At 42.6% G+C, this 19,395-nt stretch overlaps 1 protein-coding gene across 1 annotated transcript in view; it reads right to left on the bottom strand.

Moving 5' to 3' along the window:
- NEBL (nebulette) overlaps positions 1 to 18,401 on the bottom strand; it is a 143,019-nt gene extending 124,618 nt beyond the window's left edge. Inside the window, exon 1 of the mRNA XM_069959040.1 lies at positions 18,127 to 18,401. Coding sequence (XP_069815141.1) covers positions 18,127 to 18,195 — 69 coding nt within the window. The 5' untranslated portion in view covers positions 18,196 to 18,401. The remainder of the gene's footprint in view (positions 1 to 18,126) is intronic.
- Positions 18,402 to 19,395: the final 994 nt, after the last annotated feature.

Raw genomic sequence — 19,395 nt, forward strand, 5'->3', positions numbered from 1 at the left:
AGTAGGTCCAAACCTGAGTGTGCGGCACTAGAGACTGGAGAAGCCACCTTAGGACTACATCCAACTTTTTCAGCTATGGGTAATCAAATGTTGCACACTCAGGTTCGGACAAACTACTGATCACTAGTCCTATTATACAGAGCGATATCAGTCCTAAGATTTTTCTCTTCTCTATTAAGGAATCGGGGTAGATAGCTGTTGATGGAACAAATGGCACCTTTGGTGTTGAAGCAATATTATGGCCATGGATGACCAACCATAAAATTACCATAAAGAGAACCAACCATAAAGTGCCTACAGATTAAGTACTATCCTTTCATTGGCTACTGCTTCTCTATACCATGACTTTAGTCTTAACTCACAATTCAGCCCTCATCGCTGTTTTGAATTTCCACTTCTGTCTTCTCCATTGTGGTAATTTCACTCCTCGTATCAACTCCTGGCCTGTTTCCAGAGTATACTTCTGCTTTATGCTCTAATGTTTTGCATCCTGATAACTATGTTATGGATGACCCCTGGCTACCGTCCTGACCCTGCAATAGTGCACCCACCACCATTCAGTGACACTTCTGAGGACAGCAACCCAATTCAGAAATGCCATACCCCTATAGTGGCTAAGGGGAACAACAGGGAGATTCCTTAGACTCTGCACCACCATAGAGTGCCTAGACCGTAAAGTGCCTAGACCGTAGGGTCTTCATTGATCAGTTTATAATGGGGAGAACACTCAGGTTCACACTCATTTGAGAACTGAACAATGATGACCGTCAAGGGGGTTAGTCACTATTACTTAGGTGTCAACATGGTATAAACCAGAGCCCTCTCTATGTTAAGAAGTGATGACAGCCCCCTTGACAGTCTATAGACTGCATTGGTGTCCATAGCTGGAGGGGATCACTTCTCAATTGTCACTGGGGTGTAAACCTAAGCACATCCCCTACTTAGAATATAGAGGTGACCACCCGCATGACGGTCTAGGCCCACATTAGTATATTAGGCACCAAGAATACAATACAGGAGCATAGCTAGAATTCATTGGGCTCTATGGCAAAAAAAAAACTGTATGGGACTCCATAAGGGGATACTGGTGGGGATACTGGTGCCAGGGGGGGCTTTGCCAAAGGGGGTGGGGGGTGTACCACAACCACCACCCCTCCTTCAAACTCACCTGGTGCGGCCCAGTTCCCTAGCCTTCCGGCATTCTCACATCTCCCCAGCACACAATTGACATCACTCATGCACCGGGAAGCTGGAAGAACGAAGGAACACTGTGCTGGGAGAGGTAAGTATGTGTGTATGTGTGTGGGGTATGGCAGGGCCTGTGGGTGATAGGTGCTGCTGAGATCCAGAGGGGTGCTGTCAGTGGCGTACCATAAAGGCTTCCCCACCCAGGCCCCGTAGCAGTTGCGTGGTCTTCCTTCATGACAGCTACGCCACTGCCCAGATAGACAGCCAAAGTATTTTAACAATGCCATTGATGCTATTTATCATCAATCTGTATCCATATACTCCTCATAAACAGTTAATTGTAAAGTTAAACAACAATTTTAAAGTACAGTACTTTAAAAAAAAAAAAGATTAACACTACCCATAATCCACCCCACCTACATATTTAACCAATTTCAGCAGCGACTTTAGCATTCAGTAAATATTTCATTAACAGCCACCCCTGAAAGCCTAACTTCAAACAAGCAAGGAAAGAAGGCCCCGGAACGAACAAATTTCAAGGTCTACTTACATATGCAAATTCCATTAATGAATGCCGAAGTTGTACGAAGCAATTAAATTACACGCTTTACTCATTCCAAAGGTAACATGCGAGTCACATCCGACGTGACAAATAATTGAACTTAATGAGTGGGAAACTATTACGTGTTATGATAACAGACTTAATTGATAACTTTGTTTCCATCAAAACGGGATTATATTCGGCAGCACTAATTACTTCTCGCCAGGATGAAGTCCCTTCTATCAATTAATAGATGCAAGAGAAACGATTGTGACTGCGCTTTACAGAGTCCACTCCCTTAGGACACAAATATTTCTATTTCACAGAATCAGATTACACGCCTCCGGGGAATGGAGGCCATACGGAGAGTTTTCAGACTCAACTGGTTATCAAAAAGTTCATACAAAACCATTTCAAGGACTACTAAGAAAAAAGCTGGACGGTGGGGAATACAATGACTATACATAAAACATGTATTGGAATAATGGAGGAGTCACCTACTGCAGCAAATCGGAACTGGAACTGGACCCTGACTGGCTGCCATGAAAAATTATATTACTCTTCACTAGTTTTGATAGTTTCAGCTTATTGCAGAATCAACGTTGGACTCGAAAATAGATCATCACTAAATAAGAACAAACATTTGCCATTCAGAAAACAGGATACCAGCCTTATTTTGTTTTTTTTTTTGTTTTTTGCTTTTTTTTCCTCCCCATGTGTATGTGTCAAAATTAGGGATGAGCAAATTTGTAGAATGTTCTGGTTTATCTGAACCCGAACGTTCAACATTTGACTCCCACTGCCTGGAGAATTTGGTTGGAGCCCTAGGGAGCCCTGGTAAACATGGATACAGCCTATGTCCATAAGAAAGGTTTGTTATGGGAATTAGCTACTGCTCTCGGCAGTTTCTGTCACGGGCAGAGGTGGCAGCAGAGAGCACTGTGTAAGACTAAAAAGAAAACACCACTGCAGGACATACAGCAGCTGATAATTACTAGAAGACTTTAAAAAGAAGCCCGGCGAAAAGTATTGTATTGTCCCCCAAAAGTTATAAAAATCACCAATATACACTTATTATGGGAAATGCTTATAAAGTGCTTTTTTCCCTGCACTTACTACTGCATCAAGGCTTCACCTCCTGGATAACATGGTGATGTCACTTCCTGGATAACATGGTGATGTCACTTCCTGGATAACATGGTGATGTCACTTCCTGGATAACATGGTGATGTCACTTCCTGGATTACATGGTGATGTCACTTCCTGGATAAAATAGTGATGTCATGACCCGACTCCCAGAGCTGTGCGGGCTGTGGCTGCTGGAGAGGATGATGGCAGAGGGATGCTCAGTGTCCCTCCAGTGTCCTGTGTCCCTCAGTGTCCCCCTGCCATCATCCTCTCCAGCAGCCACAGCCCGCACAGCTCTGGGAGTCCGGTCGTGACATCACCATGTTATCCAGGAAGTGACATCACCATGTTATCCAGGAAGTGACATCACCATGTTATCTAGGAAGTGACATCACCATGTTATCTAGGAAGTGAAGCCTTGATGCAGTAGTAAGTGCAGGGAAAAAAACCCTTTATAAGCATTTCCCGTCATAAGTGTATATTGGTCATTTGTATAACTTTTGGGGGGCAATACAATACCTTTATTAAAAAAAAATCCAGACTTCCCCTTTAAGATTTTTACAAAGAAGTAATTTCCAAATCTGTATAACTTTCTGACAACAGCTGATGTGAAAGAATAAAAAAAATTGACAGAGTTCCCCTTTAAAATGCAAAGTGTTTAATAAGCTATAGAAATCCATTTATCTATATGTTGTTGGGCAATAGGGGGTACAGGAACCTTAGGCGGCCCATAAAGTCTCTCTTCCCCCCATATGAGAGGCCAGTGCTAACAATCAATCATTATAGTTGAGGGGCCCTGTGACAGATCTTGCACTGGGGCCCATCAGCTTCAGGTTTCATGTTGCATGAAATTGCTGACGTTTTCTACCATGTATATATGGAGGTTTGTAAAATCCACACGGAAAATGTGTGATAAATCAAATGAAACATTCTAATTGTACACAGTTCTGATTGAAATAAATGGAGATGTCTGTTTAGTCGCTGGGTCCGCTTTCATTAATAGAGGAGGGTTCTGAATGGATAATCCTCTTCTAGTAACAAATTATCAATAGGGTATTTAAAAAGTGAAATTCTAGACCAGAAATTCCCTTAAAGTGACTTTGTATATAGCCTGTTTCACTTTCAGTACTTACCAGCTGCTGTATGTCCTGCAGTAAGTGGTTTATTCTTTCTAGTGTGACACAGTGCTCTCTGCTGCCAATTCTGTGCATGTCAGGAACTGTCCAGAGAAGTAGCAAATTCTCATAGAAAATCTCTCCTGCTCAACTTTAATATGATGTTGTAATTCTGACATTTACTATATGAAAAGATTGAAACAGAAAACCTCCCCTGCTCTGCACAGTTGCTGACATGGACAGAGGTGGCAGCACAGAGAGCACTGTGTCGGGCTGGAAAGAATCCACCACTTCCTGCAGGACATACAGCAGCTAATAAGTTCTGGAAAGCTTGAGATCGTTAACTTTATTTTTATTTTACTTAAAAACGTTTTTTGAGTACTCCTAAGTACCCCATTAAGTGTGTTTTCATGTTAACAATACCCATCCCTATTTATCTCCTCGGCAGCCATATAAATTTGCTGTGCTGGGTCAGTGTTGATGCATACAACTTAAAGTACAGAGGCAAGTACTCCTTTCTTTTGAAGGGAGTCCCTGTTCCTATACATTGTTTCCCTGCCACCCTACAGTCATAGCATAAGACATCAATGGAGTGATAAGTCATTGGCAATATATATAGGCATCACTATTCACACAGTAGTTCCTCAACCCAATTTTAGAGCAGGAACTACAGGATGATGAGCCTCATTGTCCAGAGGTAGTGCCATGCTGGTTACCGATAGCCTTTTGCACTGCGGTGTAGACACCAGTATGGGACGTGCTACATATCCACCTGTGTAAGTCTATTAGTCTTGTAGTTATTTCCTTTTGTGTGTCTTCTTTTGCCAGACTAGATGACACCTTTATATGTAATAAACTGTGTGTATCATCCTGCTTGCCAGCGTTTGTAGCTTTTATGAGGAACTGTTTCTTTAAAGGTAATGGGCGCATCATGTTCCTGGAGCAATGAATGTGTAATATGGGTGTGCACGGTGTGCATCACACTGCGAGAGAGACACCCATATGTCCAACCATAAATATATTACACTGTACATATATATATATATGTGTGGTGGGCCACCGGTGCAACCAGTCACTTGCTAGATGGTACTGTGTGACTCCACTACTGTGGTGGTTGGTCGGTGGAGTATAGCTCAGCCAGGTGGTAGGTTGTAGTGATGCCAGTGCTGACTCAGCACACAGGTATGGAGGCACACCGTCTTTTAGATTTTTGTGGCTGGCTATACTTTTCTCCCCAATGGTCGGTGACCTGCCGGGTTATGATGGGTCCCTTGGGCGCTTATCACAGTGGTCCGGAGTGGAGATGTGACCTACCCGGACTGTCGGTACCGCCACCCACACAGAAAGAGGAGATGACCAAGGACGGTGTAGCTTGTGTGTAGGTGCTGATGCAATAATCACTGAGTCCCAATAGAATAAATAAATTTGTTCTTTACTGGTAAACCTTCCGTGATACAAGTGAATAGTATAATACAGTTCTGACGTTATTAGATCTGCACCGAGGACTGTGGAGGTCGAAAGTAAAGTAGCAGTGCTGGCTTGGTTGCGTGCTGAGAAGAGTAGAGAGAGTTCAGAGTAGTGGAGAGGAGTAGGTTGTGAAAGTTCAGAGTAGTGGAAAGAAGAAGGTCTTGAGAGTCCTAACCCAATGTTCTACTGTGCTCTGCTGGAACTTTAGAAGAAGAAGAATACTTGAGAATACTTGAAAGAAGAAGAATACTTATGCCAATGTTTCGACCTTTGTCGCTATACCACCTTTTGCCCTGCAGTGTCAAGTTACCTGTCCTATAAGGGTGACACAAGCCCCAGTCCTAGTTACCTGAGTTGAGCAAAGTGTCCGAAGTTATTCGGTGTCACCTGTGTTGTGAGGGAGAGTACGCAGGCTCTTAGCTGCTTTGCTCTATCCAGATCAGTTCCTCTACTTATAGCATACTGTCTTGCACTGTGTTTAAGTTGTTCACGGCTTGGGTTTAGGTGATCTCTGACTTATCCCCTCTTTAGTTGTTTAGCACTGCATTATAGGTAGAAGTGTTGCTTTAAGAAAGAAAGTCTCTGTGTCTTCCATACGTGTCCGTCTATCACCACACTACAGACTAGACTACACTGTACTGACTAAGTGTGGGTCTACACTTCCTCTCCCCATGTGACAACTTCCTACAGGGTGTATGTAACAGCTCCTGTGAGTGGTGGAGAATAGAGTGCAAGAAGAAAGAAGGATAGATATAGGCAGAAGAGAAGAGAAGCTCTCATTGGTGTGCAGATCACAAACAAAACAATAACCCTTAGTTCACTACACCTGTGTAACAGTTACAAATACATAGACAGTGACCTCTTGCGGCAAAACTAAAATATACACCTTCATTACCACATTGTTCCTTATAGTACAAGGCTTTTGCGAGGGGTGTTCAAACTAGTAACATCCGTGGTGGGACACGATAAGACAGGACATGATAAGACTGGCACCATGCTGCTAGGGTGAGGAACATTCTAGGGCAGGGCATAGTGAATGTTAAGCCAACCCCTTCAAAAGTTTAAAGGCGTCTAAAACTGGCCATACACCTTCCATAACTGACAGCCAAATGCATGATCAGATATCAGTTATCTCTCCTGCCTGATACCTATTTTCCCCATACACAGGAATATTCGGCACGGTTCTCTCCCAGAACAAAGGAGTCGAGTGGTGATTTTACATCATAGCCGACCCCTATCACCTCCAACATCTGGGGAGCCCCATACACTTTAGATTGATGGGCAAAGCCACAAGTGGTAGGGCCAGCTAAACTCTAAGGTATATAGGGAGCTTTAGTCCGCTTCTTAAAGGGAAACTATCAGCAGGTTAGACAAATCTAAAGTGCTGATAATTACCTATTACACTTTGGGCGCTGAGGAGGAAGGAAGGTCTCTTACCTTCATCCTCGGTGCCGTTCCCATGCAGTTTTTACTATAATCAGTTATCTAGTTAGCCTGCTTGGCACAATGGGGCGAAGCTTCACCCTCCAGACCACTGGTCCAGCCCGCCCGCGGCTGTCCCGCACTACTGATAACCATTAGATGGTGCGGGACAGCCGGAGGCGGATCAGCACTCTGGGGGCGGTAGTCCCGCCCCCAGTGCTCTAAACGGCCTTACCGGACACACGGTGCCAAGTATGAAGGTAAGAGGGATTCTGTTAACCTACTAATAGATCCCCTTTAAGCTGAGAGGATGACCTTATAGAAAATATAGACATATACTGATGCAGAAAACTATCCAAACTTCTGCCTGATGGACATGACATACACTACCGTTCAAAAGTTTGGGGTCACATTGAAATGTCCTTATTTTTTAAGGAAAAGCACTGTACTTTTCAATGAAGATAACTTTAAACTAGTCCTAACTTTAAACAAATACACTCTATACATTGCTAATGTGGTAAATGACTATTCTAGCTGCAAATGTCTGGTTTTTGGTGCAATATCTACATAGGTGTATAGAGACCCATTTCCAGAAACTATCATTCCAGTGTTCCAATGGTACAATGTGTTTGCTCATTGGCTCAGAAGGCTAATTGATGATTTGAAAACCCTTGTGCAATCATGTTCACACATCTGAAAACAGTCTAGCTCGTTACAGAAGCTACAAAACTGACCTTCCTTTGAGCAGATTGTGTTTCTGGAGCATCACATTTGTGGGGTCAGTTAAACGCTCAAAATGGCCAGAAAAAGAGAACTTTCATCTGAAACTCGACAGTCTATTCTTGTTCTTAGAAATGAAGGCTATTCCATGCGAGAAATTGCTAAGAAATTGAAGATTTCCTACAACGCTGTGTACTACTCCCTTCAGAGGACAGCACAAACAGGCTCTAACCAGAGTAGAAAAAGAAGTGGGAGGCCGCGTTGCACAACTAAGCAAGAAGATAAGCACATTAGAGTCTCTAGTTTGAGAAACAGACGCCTCACAGGTCCCCAACTGGCATCTTCATTAAAAAAAAGTACCCGCAAAACACCAGTGTCAACATCTACAGTGAAGAGGCGGCTGCGGGATTTTGGGCTTCAGGGCAGAGTGGCAAAGAAAAAGCCATATCTGAGACTGGCCAATAAAAGAAAAAGATTAAGATGGGCAAAAGAACACAGACATTGGACAGAGGAAGACTGGAAAAAAGTGTTGTGGACGGATGAATCCAAGTGTGAGGTGTTTGGATCACAAAGAAGAACGTTTGTGAGACGCAGAACCAATAAAAAGATGCTGGAAGAATGCCTGACACCATCTGTTAAGCATGGTGGAGGTAATGTGATGGTCTGGGGTTTGTGCTGGTAAGGTGGGGGATTTGTACAGGGTAAAAGGGATTCTGAATAAGGAAGGCTATCACTCTGCACCGCCATGCCATACCCAGTGGACAGCGCTTGATTGGAGCCAATTTCATCCTACAACAGGACAATGACCCTAAACACACCTCCAAATTGTGCAAGAACTATTTACAGCAGAAGCAGCGGCTGGTATTCTATCATAGGTAATGGAGTGGCCAGCGCAGTCACCAGATCACCACCCCATTGAGCTGTTGTGGGAGCAGCTGGACCGTATGGTACGCCAGAAGTGCCCATCCAACCAATCCAACTTGTGGGAGCTGCTTCTAGAAGCGTGGGGGGCAATTTCTCCAGCTTACCTCAACAGATTAATAGCTAGAATGCCAAAGGTGTGCAATGCTGGAATTGCTGCAAAAGGAGGATTCTTTGACGAAAGCAAAGTGTGATGTAAAAACAATGTTATTTCAAATACAAATCATTATTTCTAACCTTGTCAATGTCTTGACTCTATTTTCTATTCATTTCACAACGTATGGTGGTGAAGAAGTGTGACTTTTCATGGAAAACACAAAATTGTTTGGGTGACCCCAAACTTTTAAACGGTAGTGTATGTCTAGCCATAGACGTCCATTACTCCGACCACGTTTTACGTTCTCCGATACATCTACTACATATTCTAAAGCAGTTACAGAGAATTCCTCTCTAGGAGGCGGGGATGGGCTAGGTGGAGGAGTTTGGGAATGGCCGTGTCCACGCCAGATGAGTTGAATATTTGCTCTGTTTGTTTTATAGCAGGGAGGACGCCACTGAAACATGTTTCCTAGAATCTGAGAGGGTTTATTTTTAGGTAGCTTGCTCTACTCTTTTGGAAGGAAAAAAAAAAAACTTTAGCAAAGATGCTCCATTCAATTATAGATAAAAGCAAGTCATCCTTATTTATTCAGTAACTTGGAGCGTAGCCTCCAGACAGGCGCGGATGTGAAGGCTTCTGGGCAGCGCACCATGTAGGGCCCCCCCCCCTCCTCTTTTATTGGAAGGAAAAAGAAGGTCAGGGGAAAAAAAAGTCTTTATCAATAACAGATTAAAAGATTGAATATATTAAAACCCTTAAACAACTATTAAATGGGACTACAAGAAAAAAAAATACAAATAATACACTACCCGAAGAGTTATAAAGCATTGCCCTATAGGGTGCCAACAAATAACAGCGCTGTACAGTGCCCAAACAACATTACTATCATTGCCCATAGAGAGACCTGTAACTAAATGGGGGGTGGGCAGTGTGTATGCAGCACTATTATATTGAGGGGCACAGTATGCAGCACTATTATTATCAGGGGGCACAGTATGAGGCACTATTATTATCAGGGGGCACAGTATGAAGCACTATTATTATTAGGGGGCACAGTATGAAGCACTATTATTATTAGGGGGCACAGTATGAAGCACTATTATTATTAGGGGGCACAGTATGAAGCACTATTATTATTAGGGGGCACAGTATGAAGCACTATTATTATCAGGGGGCACAGTATAAAGCAATAATATTATCAGGGGGCACAGTATGAAGCACTATTATTATCAGGGGGCACAGTATGAAGCACTATTATTATCAGGGGGCACAGTATAAAGCAATAATATTATCAGGGGGCACAGTATGAAGCACTATTATTATTAGGGGGCACAGTATGAGGCACTATTATTATCAGGGGGCACAGTATGAAGCACTATTATTATTAGGGGGCACAGTATGAAGCACTATTATTATCAGGGGGCACAGTATGAGGCACTATTATTATCAGGGGGAACAGTATGAAGCACTATTATTATTAGGGGGCACAGTATGAAGCACTATTATTATTAGGGGGCACAGTATGAAGCACTATTATTATTAGGGGGCACAGTATGAAGCACTATTATTATTAGGGGGCACAGTATGAAGCACTATTATTATCAGGGGGCACAGTATAAAGCAATAATATTATCAGGGGGCACAGTATGAAGCACTATTATTATCAGGGGGCACAGTATGAAGCACTATTATTATCAGGGGGCACAGTATAAAGCAATAATATTATCAGGGGGCACAGTATGAAGCACTATTATTATCAGGGGGCACAGTATGAAGCACTATTATTATTAGGGGGCACAGTATGAAGCACTATTATTATTAGGGGGCACAGTATGAAGCACTATTATTATGAGGGGGCACAGTATGAAGCACTATTATTATCAGGGGGCACAGTATGAAGCACTATTATTATTAGGGGGCACAGTATGAAGCACTATTATTATTAGGGGGCACAGTATGAAGCACTATTATTATCAGGGGCACAGTATAAAGCAATAATATTATCAGGGGGCACAGTATGAAGCACTATTATTATCAGGGGGCACAGTATGTAGCACTATTATCAGGGGACACAGTATAAAGCACTATTATTATTAGGGGGCACAGTATGAAGCACTATTATTATTAGGGGGCACAGTATGAAGCACTATTATTATTAGGGGACACAGTATAAAGCACTATTATTATTAGGGGGCACAGTATGAAGCACTATTATTATCAGGGGGAACAGTATGAAGCACTATTTTTATCAGGGGGCACAGTATGAAACACTATTATTAACAGGGGGCACAGTATGAAGCACTATTATTATCAGGGGGCACAGTATAAAGCAATAATATTATCAGGGGGCACAGTATAAAGCACTATTATTATCAGGGGGCACAGTATAAAGCACTATTATTATTAGGGGGCACAGTATGAAGCACTATTATTATCAGGGGGCACAGTATGAAGCACTATTATCAGGGGGCACAGTATGAAGCACTAATATTATCAGGGGGCACAGTATGAAGCACTATTATTATCAGGGGGCACAGTATGTAGCACTATTATTATCAGGGGGCACAGTATGAAGCACTATTATTATTAGAGGGCACAGTAGGAAGCACTATTATTATCAGGGGGCACAGTAGGAAGCACTATTATTATCAGGGGGCACAGTATGAAGCACTATTATTATCAGGGGGAACAGTATGAAGCACTATTTCTATCAGGGGGCACAGTATAAAGCACTATTATTATTAGAGGGCACAGTAGGAAGCACTATTATTATCAGGGGGCACAGTATGAAGCACTATTATTATCAGGGGGCACAGTATGAAGCACTATTATTATCAGGGGGCACAGTATGAAGCACTATTATTATCAGGGGGCACAGTATAAAGCAATAATATTATCAGGGGGCACAGTATGAAGCACTATTATTATGAGGGGGCACAGTATGAAGCACTATTATTATCAGGGGGCACAGTATGAAGCACTATTATTATCAGGGGGCACAGTATAAAGCAATAATATTATCAGGGGGCACAGTATGAAGCACTATTATTATGAGGGGGCACAGTATGAAGCACTATTATTATGAGGGGGCACAGTATGAAGCACTATTATTATCAGGGGGCACAGTATGAAGCACTAATATTATCAGGGGGCACAGTATGAAGCACTATTATTATCAGGGGGCACAGTATGTAGCACTATTATTATCAGGGGGCACAGTATGAAGCACTATTATTATTAGAGGGCACAGTAGGAAGCACTATTATTATCAGGGGGCACAGTAGGAAGCACTATTATTATCAGGGGGCACAGTATGAAGCACTATTATTATCAGGGGGAACAGTATGAAGCACTATTTCTATCAGGGGGCACAGTATGAAGCACTATTATTATCAGGGGGCACAGTATGAAGCACTATTATTATCAGGGGGCACAGTATGAAGCACTATTATTATGAGGGGGCACAGTATGAAGCACTATTATTATCAGGGGGCACAGTATGAAGCACTATTTTTATCAGGGGGCACAGTATGAAGCACTATTATTATCAGGGGGCACAGTATGAAGCACTATTATTATCAGGGGGCACAGTATAAAGCAATAATATTATCAGGGGGCACAGTATGAAGCACTATTATTATGAGGGGGCACAGTATGAAGCACTATTATTATGAGGGGGCACAGTATGAAGCACTATTATTATGAGGGGGCACAGTATGAAGCACTATTATTATCAGGGGGCACAGTATAAAGCAATAATATTATCAGGGGGCACAGTATGAAGCACTATTATTATGAGGGGGCACAGTATGAAGCACTATTATTATGAGGGGGCACAGTATGAAGCACTATTATTATCAGGGGGCACAGTATGAAGCACTATTATTAATAGGGGGCACAGTATGAAGCACTATTATTATTAGGGGGCACAGTATGAAGCACTATTATTATCAGGGGGCACAGTATAAAGCAATAATATTATCAGGGGGCACAGTATGAAGCACTATTATTATCAGGGGGCACAGTATGTAGCACTATTATCAGGGGGCACAGTATAAAGCACTATTATTATTAGGGGGCACAGTATGAAGCACTATTATTATCAGGGGGAACAGTATGAAGCACTACTTTTATCAGGGGGCACAGTATGAAGCACTATTATTATCAGGGGGCACAGTATGAAGCACTATTATTATCAGGGGGCACAGTATGTAGCACTATTAGCAGGGGGCACAGTATAAAGCACTATTATTATTAGAGGGCACAGTATGAAGCACTATTATTATCAGGGGGCACAGTATGAAGCACTATTATTATGAGGGGGCACAGTATGAAGCACTATTATTATGAGGGGCACAGTATGAAGCACTATTATTATCAGGGGGCACAGTGTGAGGCACTATTATTATCAGGGGGCACAGTATGTAGCACTATTATTATCAGGGGGCACAGTCTGAAGCACTATAATTATCAGGGGGCACAGTAGGAAGCACTAATATTATCAGGGGGCACAGTATGAAGCACTATTATTATCAGGGGGCACAGTATGAAGCACTATTATTATCAGGGGGCACAGTATGAAGCACTATTATTATTAGAGGGCACAGTAGGAAGCACTATTATTATCAGGGGGCACAGTAGGAAGCACTATTATTATCAGGGGGCACAGTAGGAAGCACTATTATTATCAGGGGGCACAGTATGAAGCACTATTATTATCAGGGGGCACAGTAGGAAGCACTATTATTATCAGGGGGCACAGTAGGAAGCACTATTATTATCAGGGGGCACAGTATGAAGCACTATAATTATCAGGGGGCACAGTAGGAAGCACTATTATTATCAGGGGGCACAGTAGGAAGCACTATTATTATCAGGGGGCACAGTATGAAGCACTATTATTATCAGGGGGCACAGTATGAAGCACTATTATTATCAGGGGGCACAGTAGGAAGCACTATTATTATCAGGGGGCACAGTAGGAAGCACTATTATTATCAGGGGGCACAGTATGAAGCACTATAATTATCAGGGGGCACAGTAGGAAGCACTATTATTATCAGGGGGCACAGTAGGAAGCACTATTATTATCAGGGGGCACAGTATGAAGCACTATTATTATCAGGGGGCACAGTATGAAGCACTATTATTATCAGGGGGCACAGTATGAAGCACTATTATTATCAGGGGGCACAGTAGGAAGCACTATTATTATCAGGGGGCACAGTAGGAAGCACTATTATTATCAGGGGGCACAGTAGGAAGCACTATTATTATCAGGGGGCACAGTATGACACACCTTTATTATCTGGGGCTTTATATCATGCTCAGAGCTCAAATGTCAAGAAGGCATTACTGAGCCACAGCATGCACGCCTCCTCTCCCCGGCTGGAAGACGATCCCTGTATACATTATTACATTTATTCCTATGCCAAGGAAAACTAAAATGACAGGGCCTGTCTGATAAAAGTTTTAAAGCTAGCATGGTGAGGGACCAGAACCATTTGCTTTGTAGTCTTTGCTATTAGAGCTTTATATGTTATAACAGTAGCAAAGAGCTTGTAGAAGGGTTGTGTGTTTTATCACTCAAATTTTGCAAACTTTTGCAAGGTCACCCAACTATGTGTACATAAATGGAAGGCAAAGGAGCGATTGACTTCCTGTGCTTCCTGTCTTTGGCCAAGGATCGGTATGACCGGGCCAGCGTTTTATCTTCTTGTCTATTAAGAATGCAGCAATAGTCTGCACAGAGCCATACTTAGCCGCTCTTTCATCCACAGAAGGGGGCAAATGCATATCATTATATTTGTATTCTTGGAAGCTAAGGGCAGATGTCAAGCAGCAGCTGGATTAATTCTTTCGCTTTCCATAAACCTGCTGAGTAAACACTACTGCCGCCATGGATTAGAAGTGTCACCTGGCTTCCCTATAGCTCTCCATATTCATCCTCACCGGTGGCTCCTAACACATTGTTGCATTTACAAGTCATTTTCAGGGACGTTTTGTGGTCGTACGATGATGATATATTTCAATTATATCCTATAGACAGAACACTACACCTCTCATCATGGCCCAGCTAGTGGATATGATTGGAAAGCAGTGTTATCATACTCTATACACCATACAGTCAATGTATATAACTGTAATACCAAACTATTATACTCTATATACATGATATAACCAATGTACAGTATATGGCTGTAATACCAAACTATCACACTCTATAGCCAGAATATAACCTATGTATATGGCTGTAATATCATACTATATACACAGGCTATAACCAATGTATATAGCTTTAATACAAAACTATCATAAGCTTTATAAAGGATACAACCAATATACATAGCTATAATACCAAACTACCAGGCCAAGTTCTGATGCGCATTCGTGCGCGCCCGCATCAGAACTCCCCACTGCACACTATGGAGCGACCGGCCAGAGCCGCACTCTCCATAGTGCGCACTGACAGGGTTTTCTGCGGCTGCTATTCAATGAATATTGGCCGCAGAAAACTGACAGCTTTCTACAGCGCCGCTAGGGATTCCGGCCGGAGTGTACACTATGGGGGAGATTGATCAAACATGGTGTAAAGTGAAACTGGCTCAGTCGCCCCTAGCAACCAATCAGATTCCACCTTTCATTTTCCAGAGTCTGTGAGGAATGAAAGGTGGAATCTGATTGGTTGCTAGGGGCAACTGAGCCAGTTTCACTGTACACCATGTTTAATAAATCTCCCCCTATGTGTATAAGCTACGACCGGGATTCCATAGCTGCCAAGTATTACCTTGTAAAATAGAGAGATAAAGAAGCGTCACTCCAAATATAATCTCGGCCTTCTATAAATCCCTAATCCTAGTCCTCTCATTTTAAGCCTTAAACATGGGAATTAGTTTTTAACTGCACACTTTAACAGGGATCTAATCTGGCAATGAAAGGCTGGACTTAAAGGGAACCTTTCATCAATTTCATGTTACCCAAACCAGGAGTCATCAGGGCGGTCCGCAGAATCTTCTCCCCACCCCACCTTCCTTGAGTGACAGGTCTCTTCCCGTTTGGGCAGGCATAAACTGCTGGGGACCACCACAATCACTCACGGTTCAGGCATTATAAAAGTGAAGACAGGTTCCCTTTAAGATGAATTAGAGGTGATCTTATTAACATTTAGAAATGTCTACAAGGTCAGTACAAAGAATCGGCACCTGACTCATTCCAAGAACTGTTCAAGAAGGACAATTTATATGTGTCAAGGAAAGACAGATCAGAAATCTATATAGGAAAGGCTTCTTTACAGTTAGAGCAGTATAAGTTTAGAATGCTTTACCTAAGAGTCAGTAATGGCACGATCAAAGACAGAATTCATTGAATGATGTTTGAAGAGTTCCAGTAAAACCTTATGAGAAATGATTACCGTGTAGCACTGTGCACAATAATCAGTTTTCTAAATTAAAGAGATACTCGAGCGATTTTTTTTCTCTTTTAAAAGAACTGGTGTCACAAAGTTATATAGATTTGTAATTTAATTCTATTACAAAAAAAAACAAAACTTGTATTCCAGTACTTATCAGCTGCTGTATGTTCTGCACAAAGTGTTGTATTCTTTTCAGTCTGACACAGTGTTCTCTGCTGCCACCTGTGTCCGAGACAGGAACTGTCTAGAGCATGAGAGATTTTCTATAGGGATATGCTTCTGCTCTGGACAGTTCCTGACATGGACAGAGGTGGTAGCAGAGAGCACTGTGTCAGACTGGAAAGAATACACCACTTCCTGCAGGACATACAGCAGCTGATAAGTACTGGAAAGCTTAAGATTTTTAAATAGAAGTAAATTACAAATCTATATAACTTTCTGATACCAATTGATCAGTTCCCCTTTATTTAGTTTTTTTTTAAAGAATTTATTGAACATCTTTAATTTTAAATCAATATGTATATATTGATTTAAAATTGTCCACACCCCAGGCATTCATAACTGCACATTAGAAGATGAAGCCACTTGCTACGTCTCTATAGCCCCTTAAGTCAGGGTAATGTAAATGTACGGGGCCGAGTCTCCCGCTGGCTATAAGGATAAAGCAGGAGGCACCATCACCTAATGCACAGTTATGAGCAGCCGGGTGGATGGACAACATCTCTTTTATACAGGTATTTTTACATGCTGATTTAAAAATAAAACAAAGAAAATGATTATTGTGCACAGTGATGCACTATAATCACTTTTCATACAGTTTCACAGTTACACTTTTAAGGCATTAGAATAGAAGAAAAGCGTTTTTCCACAAAAAAAAAAAAACAGCACCACACCTGTCCTCAGGTCATGTCTGGTACTACAACTCCGCTCTATTCATTTTAATGACACTGAACTGCAATACTAAGGAAAACAGTGGCGCGGTTTCTGAAATAAAGGTACTATTTTTTTTTTTTTTAATGCTGGATAACCCCTTTAAGTAAACCAATGTGAGGTCTGGAAAGAACTAGTCACCCCCACCCCCTCTCCTTGGGGTATGATTGACCAAGAAGTTGTGCCTTTCACCTCTGGATTAAACCTTTAGGTATGATACAGAATGGAGTTTATTGATGTGTTGCTTTTTCTCACTACTACTCCCAGCATCACCAGACGTGATCTTGATGGGAATTTAGACTAGTATAGGCTTCTATATGTAAGTTTTGACATTGGTTGTTCTTTTAATAGCCAATCCCATAAGAATGCAGCAAACCTCCAGAACCTAGGCTGCACAGCGGTGAAGGCATCACTCCCATCCTCATCATCCTCCTCCTCACCCCTCCCTCCTCACACCATGACGCTGCTTCATTATCACTTTCCCACCACTCATTCCCGATCGCTGCCAGTGTGTGGTCCTGTTAGCTGACATTGCCATGGCTCAGCAGTACGTCCGCCATCCACCGTCAATATGCAATGATTACACTTCTCTCTCCCGGACAAGTCGTCCTTTCTGCATTTTTTTTTTTTTTTGCCCCTGAGCCAAACGTGACATTGCACAAGAGATTAGAAGCCATTTACACAACCGTGCACACACACACAGCGGCTGACCCGAGGGGGGCGCATTCTTTCCCGTCCAATAAACCTTCAATGCCAAGCACCAAGTTGTTCCCTGCCACCAGTACAGTACGAGTCGCCAATGACAAGAGTCTTCAGGTTGTCTCATCGTTAACCCTTTCACTCCAGCCCACCTTGCGCAACTTCCAGATGCAGCAGAGCTGAGTCGGTCAGACGCAGCAGAGTCGAGTCGGTCAAACGCAGCAGAGCCGAGTCGGTCAGACGCAGCAGAGCCGAGTCGGTCAGACGCAACAGAGCCAGGTTTGTCGCTCTTAGGATAACAGGGATCCTGCTCCGCTCATTGAGTCGTAACACTAGAGTTCTAAAGAAAGAGTTACCTATCGACGACTCGGCTCTGCTACATCGTTTCACGGATGCAGAACGAAGTTGATACACCACCTGCCCCCTCTCGTCCGTAACTAGTTATACAGGTGAATTATACATCGTCTCTTCCGATAAATATTACCTTGTCCAAGCAGTTGACTTTCTCGGTGGGGTACACCACTCTGCCACAGCGGGCACACTGTGGGTTCATTCTCTCAGACTCTCGAAAACAATTTTCAAAGAGGTAAAAATGCTAAATAAAAATAATAAAAAAGATGGAGAAGGAATAATAATAAGTGCACCCCCCCCGGCTGCGAGGGCTGTCCGGCTGTCCACGGGTATGGGGAGCTGTCAGTGTGCAGGCATCAGCTGGAGGCAGAAGAGATCACACTGCAGTCCCAAGGCAGATGTGTGTGAGTGTGTGTGACTGTGTACAGACGAGCGGCTAAGCTCCCTCCCCAGTCCGCCCTGCCTTTTTTTTTTTTTTTTTTTTTGTTCTTTTTTTTTATAGTGCTTTATTGAAATTTACAATACACGCAGGCTGATGTTCACACGTAGCAGATTTCGAGGAATTGTCCCCAGGCATCAGGTTTTTGCAGAAATCTATGCAGGTGCTGCAAGGAACAAGGGTTGTTCAGAGTGTTCAGCCTGCAGGGAAGCTGGAATATTTTGGATAAGGGCACGAGAGTCCTCCCCATACACAGACCTCTATTGTCAGCTAGTAAAACTAGTCATTGGGATTTTTCGTTGTTGTCTTTCTCAAAGGCGTACGCTGACGAATATCTTTTTCTTTCAAATCAGTTGGTTTCAATAAGTTATATAGATTTGTAATTTACTTCTATTTAAAAATCTTGAGTCTTCCCATATTTATCAGCTGCTGTATGTCCTGCAGGAAGTGGTGTATTCTTTCCAGTCTGACACGGTGCTCTCTGCTGCCACCTCTGTCCATGTCAGAAACTGTCCAGAGCAGGAGCAAATCCCCATAGAAAACGTCCCTTGCTCTGGACAGTTCCTGACATGGACAGAGGTGGCAGCAGAGAGCACTGTGTCAGACTGGAAAGAATACACCACTTCCTGCAGGACATATAGCAGCTGATAAGTACTGGAAGACTTGAGATTTTTAAATAGAAATAAATTACAAATGTGTATAACTTTCTGAAACCAGTTAAATGAAAGAAAAAGATTTTGCCGGAGTATCCCTTTACCCTCCTCATATAGGTCTTCCTATGTCATAGAGCACAAGTGTCAAAGTCGCACCCCTACAGCTGTTGCAAAACTACAATTCCCATCTGCATTGGCTCCGCAAAGCTGGTACAGTGTCGCCTTTTTGTCTCTATCCTGTATATAGGGAGTAGGTTAAAGAGTTACTGTCGTATTTTTTATTTTTTATTTTTTTGCAGAAATCAATAGT

This window comes from Dendropsophus ebraccatus, chromosome 2 (genome assembly GCF_027789765.1).
Source record: "Dendropsophus ebraccatus isolate aDenEbr1 chromosome 2, aDenEbr1.pat, whole genome shotgun sequence".
NCBI classification, from domain to species: Eukaryota; Metazoa; Chordata; class Amphibia; order Anura; family Hylidae; genus Dendropsophus; species Dendropsophus ebraccatus.